The sequence below is a fragment of the Otolemur garnettii genome, unplaced genomic scaffold, assembly GCF_000181295.1.
Source record: "Otolemur garnettii isolate 467f Iridium unplaced genomic scaffold, OtoGar3 scaffold00018, whole genome shotgun sequence".
NCBI classification, from domain to species: domain Eukaryota; kingdom Metazoa; phylum Chordata; class Mammalia; order Primates; family Galagidae; genus Otolemur; species Otolemur garnettii.
Genome location: NW_003852413.1, coordinates 6,179,735 through 6,184,479, shown reverse-complemented (window position 1 = coordinate 6,184,479; position 4,745 = coordinate 6,179,735). Strand labels below are relative to the sequence as shown.

The 4,745-nt window shown below is 58.6% G+C and overlaps 1 protein-coding gene across 1 annotated transcript in view; it reads left to right on the top strand.

The window, feature by feature from the left end:
• The window catches only part of ITGB4 (integrin subunit beta 4), a 35,215-nt gene that overhangs the window by 28,494 nt on the left and 1,976 nt on the right, over positions 1–4,745 (top strand). Inside the window, 5 exon segments of the mRNA XM_012802843.2 lie at positions 748–930; positions 1,020–1,151; positions 2,117–2,347; positions 2,946–3,182; positions 3,893–4,042. Of these exon segments, the coding sequence (XP_012658297.1) occupies positions 748–930; positions 1,020–1,151; positions 2,117–2,347; positions 2,946–3,182; positions 3,893–4,042 (933 nt within the window).

The following is a 4,745-nucleotide window of genomic DNA, read 5'->3' as shown; positions in this document are numbered from 1 at the left end:
CCCTGGGTAGAGTGCTGTGGCATCACAGCTCACAGCAACCTCCAACTCCTGGGCTCAAGTAAGTCTCCTGTCTCAGCCTCCCAAGTAGCTGGTATCACAGGCTCCCGCCACAACGCCCGGCTATTTTTTTGGTTGTCACTGTCATTGTTGTTTGATGGGCCTGGGCTGGATTCAAACTCGCCATCTTAGGTGTATGTGGCTGGCACCTTAGCCACTTGAGCCACAGGCGCCGAGCCTATTTTTTGTTGCAGTTGTCATTATTGTTTAGCAGGCCCAGGTTGAGTTCGAACCTGCCACCCTCAGCGTATGTGGCTGGTGCCATAACGACCATGCTATAGGTGCTGAGCCCCTGCGCCCAATCCTATCTTCTCCTCCTGAGGGCAGCCATGGTGGGGGTTCAGCTGCTACCACCTCTGTTTCCTCAATAGCAAGTGCATTTGAGGTCTGGGTATCAACAGTGCACACAGGATGGTAAGGATAGCACCCAGCATGTGCCCTCGGCTCTTGAGCAGGCCTCATGTGAAGGCACCTTGAACACATCAGTAGAGATGACAGTGCAGCCAACTTGAGCCTTGCCCTGGCTCCACCATTCACTTAGTGAGTCCTTCGGAAAGCTGGTGATGTTCATCTAAGCCAGTTGTGCCAAGCTCTAAGGGCTCCACAGGTGGCTGCATATCCCTGGGTGCCATTCAGGCAGGGACCAGGCTAGAACCTGGGTACTCCTCTAAAGTGCTCTCCCTGCCCCAGGACCCATTGGGCCCATGAAGAAGGTGCTGGTTGACAATCCCAAGAACCGGATGCTACTCATTGAGAACCTTCGCGAGTCCCAGCCATACCGTTACACAGTGAAAGCGAGAAATGGGGCTGGCTGGGGACCCGAGCGGGAGGCCATCATCAACCTGGCCACCCAGCCCAAGCGACCCATGTCCAGTGAGTGGGGGCAAGAAGGTGAAGGGTGGATGGTGGGGGTAGGCAAGGGGCCATAGCTGGGTTGCAGCTCACCTCTTCCTACCCTGCAGTTCCCATCATCCCCGACATCCCTATTGTGGACGCCCAGGGTGGGGAGGACTACGAGAACTTCCTCATGTACAGTGATGATGTCCTGCGCTCTCCAGCCAGCAGCCAGAGGCCCAGCGTCTCCGATGACACTGGTGAGTGGGCCCTGGGTTCAGAAGAGGAAGGTGGGAGTCTTGGGTACATGGTGGGCTGCCACTGGCATCCAAAGACAGCAAAGGAACCAATGATTACAGAGCATGTAGGTCAAGACTAGAAATCCTCTCTCAGCCTCAGACAAGTGCACTAGTGTGCACTTCTGTGTCCATCATGCAAAGACACATGGGTTCATGCACAGGAGACCACACAAACACAGCTCTGCAACTTGAAGGTTTACCAGCTAGGCCATGGAGTCAGGACACTGAGGCCACCTCAAAAGGCCAGGCTTGGCCCAGGATCCCTGAGCAGCCACCTGGCAGGGGTCATGGGAGCACCAAGGCAATAACTCCTGGCATAACGTGGCTCAAAGAGCTCTCAACTCTGCTGTGAGGCATCAGATAAATGGCTTACCTTCCCTGGGTCTCAGTTTTCTAATCTCTAATCACACAATGCCATGAGTGGAAAATCCTCCCGTCCCATGCCTCAAGGCCCCCCCCCCCCCGGGCACACACACTTGCCCCCACAGGCCTTAGTGTTAATGAAAGAGCATCTGGTAGGAATCAGGAGCCCTAGCTCAGCTGCCACCGAGCTCTGAACACTAACTTCGGAGCACTCTGTGGCTTCTGGAACTTCCTCTGGGAGGCAGTCAGAGGGGAGACTGCGCTCCCCCTTGTAAAGACAGGAAACTGACACAGCGGTTAGTAACATAGGACAGACTACACTGCTGGTGACCGCGCCCTGGCTCTGCGGGCCTTCTGGCTAATCCAGAGCTGCAGTGGCTCTCACGGAAGTGCTCCAGCAGGACAGGGTCCCACTTGTCGCTGGGCTTCCCCGTCCACAACGCGCACGCCGGAGCGCCGGGAGTACGGGCCTCCCCTCGCTGCGCCGCCGGCCTCCACCTGCCCGGCCCTGCTGCCCCGGGCACCCCCTGGCGGTGCCAACGCGGCCCTTCGTTGTTCCCAAGGCGGCAGCTGGAAGTTCGAGCCCCTACTGGGGGAGGAGCTGGACCTGCGGCGCGTCACGTGGCGGCTGCCTCCGGAGCTCATCCCGCGCCTGTCGGCCAGCAGCGGGCGCTCTTCTGACGCCGCCGAGGCGCCCCTCGGGCCCCCGGATGACGGCGCCCATCCGGGCGCGGGGAACACGGGCGGAGAGGGCGGCAGCCTGCCTCGCAGTGCGACGCCCAGGCCCCCCGGAGGTGACAGGCTAACCCGCCGCTTCCAGATCCCACACCGGAGGATCACTTGTGCCCGCCGGCTGGACGCCTGCGGTGCCTCTGGGACTCATTTTCAGCCTGGCGCCCTGTGTTGGTGTCTTGCCCGGCCAGGGACATGCAGCTGCAGAGGCGGGCTTGCTAAGAAACCCCCAGGGCAGGAGCTTGGGCTCTTCTCCAGCCAGAACTGCCTCCACAGGCAGTGACCCCCATGACAGTGTCTATCGAGCCTCAGACATGCAAATTGAGAAGTCGGTTTGGGTAGGGAGTCGTCCCTGGTACCTAAGTAGACTCTTCAAGGGCCCCAAAGGGCCAGTGGGAAAGCTCTGGCTCCTTCCTAGGGCAGGGCTGACTGCAGGGGCTGTAAGTTGCCCAATTGGAGTCAGCTGTACTCAAGACTGTCCATACTGGCAAGCCAGGAGATTTGGGGCTTCTGCCCCCAGTGTTTTGAGGGAGAGTGGTTACATTTACACAGCAGCCCCCAAAGGGTAATCAATCCCAGGAACTCCCAGGACCACCGCCTGCCTCCAGGGGCCAGGTCAGGTGCAGTCTTAACAGTGATGACCCTGCTCTCCCCCTGCAGAGCACCTGGTGAACGGCCGGATGGACTTTGCCTTCCCAGGCAGTGCCAACTCCTTGCACAGGATGACCGTAGCCAACACAGCCTATGGCACCCACCTAAGCCCACATCTGCCCCACCGAGGGCTGAGCACATCCTCCACCCTTACTCGGGACTACCACTCACTGACGCGCACGGAACACTCACACTCAGCCTCGCTGCCCAGGGACTACTCCACCCTCACCTCCCTCTCCTCCCATGGTAAGTAACTTTCACCAGGCTGCTGTCTCCCAGCTCCGGGGGTGCAGGCAGCCTGCCACCCCCAGGGCCTGTCCTCCAAACACACACCCCCTGCTCCTCTCACTCTCATTTTGTCCTGCCCTAGGCCTCCCTCCCATCTGGGAACATGGGAGGAGCAGGCTTCCGCTGTCCTGGGCCCTGGGGCCCCGGAGTCGGGCTCAGATGAAGGGGTCCCCTCGCTCCGGGGGCTCACGAGATTCTATAATCCTGGCAGGGCAGCCAGCAGCGCCTTCATGGGGCCCAGGTAGTACAGGGGTGGCCCTGCTGTCTTCACGGCTGTCCTGCTCCATGTCATCCAGCCACCACAACAGATACTGCCTGTACCTACTGCTTCACCCTCCATTCCATCCACAGGACCCTTGCTCACCCCAGGAGCTAACTCCCGGCCTACTCTCATCAGTGCTAGTGCCTAACATTCTCTCTATCCTTCCTGGGGGTGGATGGGGACAGGAGGGAGCCAGGCCAGCTGAGGGGAGGGGCATGGGGGCTGGCAGTCTCACAGGGCCCACACTCCAAGGATGTGTGGGAGATACTGGGCATCCTGGACTGGGTGAGCGAGCTGCCTAGCCAGTTAGACATATAAGCTGAGAGGGAGACCACAGGGCTACACTGTGACTCCTTTCTGAGACTCCAGTCCCTGCCTCAGACTGACTGTGGCCTCCTGTCTCCAGACTCCCGGCTGATTTCTGGTGTGCCTGACACACCCACCCGCCTGGTGTTCTCCGCCCTGGGGCCCACATCTCTGAAAGTGAGCTGGCAGGAGCCGCAGTGTGACCACACTCTGCAGGGCTACAGCGTGGAGTACCAGCTATTGAATGGCGGTGAGACATGGCTGCTACCAGGGGAATAGCCCTACAAGGCTGGCCTTAGGGTGATACACAGGGGGGCACCTCGCCTGTCAGGTGCCCTGGACGCCAACACCTCTACCAGCCTTTCTGAGTCTTTCACCCTACCCTCTCACCTCCCCTCTCCTTAGGCCTCATCCACCTCCCTAGAGCTCTCTCCTGGTCATTTCCTCTGCTAAGTTTTGTCTAACAAGGCCTCCTAGACCCAGGGCCTCTGCTGGCCTGATGGGCCTTGATGATTAACTGGGATAAGGCACTTCTCTGGGCAGACATACTGGCTGCATGACCCGGGCCCCTGACCAGGGCATAGGATTTGGCCAGAACATAGATAGAATTGCAGGCCTGCAGGCTCTATGCACCTTTTTCTTTTTTTTTTTTTAGAGACAGAGTCTCACTTTATTGCTCTTGGTAGAGTGTTGTGGTGTCACAGCTCACAACAACCTCCAACTCCTGGGCTTAGGAGATTCTCTAGCCTCGGTCTCCCAAGTAGCTGGGACTACAGGCGCCCACCACAATGTGCACCTCTTTTTTTTTTTTTTATTGAGACAGTCTCACTTTGTCACCCTCAGTGGAGTGCCATGGCGTCATAGCTTATAGCAACCTCAAACTCCTGGACTCAAGTGATTCTCTTTCCTCAGCCTCCCAAGTAGCTAGGACTACAGGCACTCGTCACAGTGTC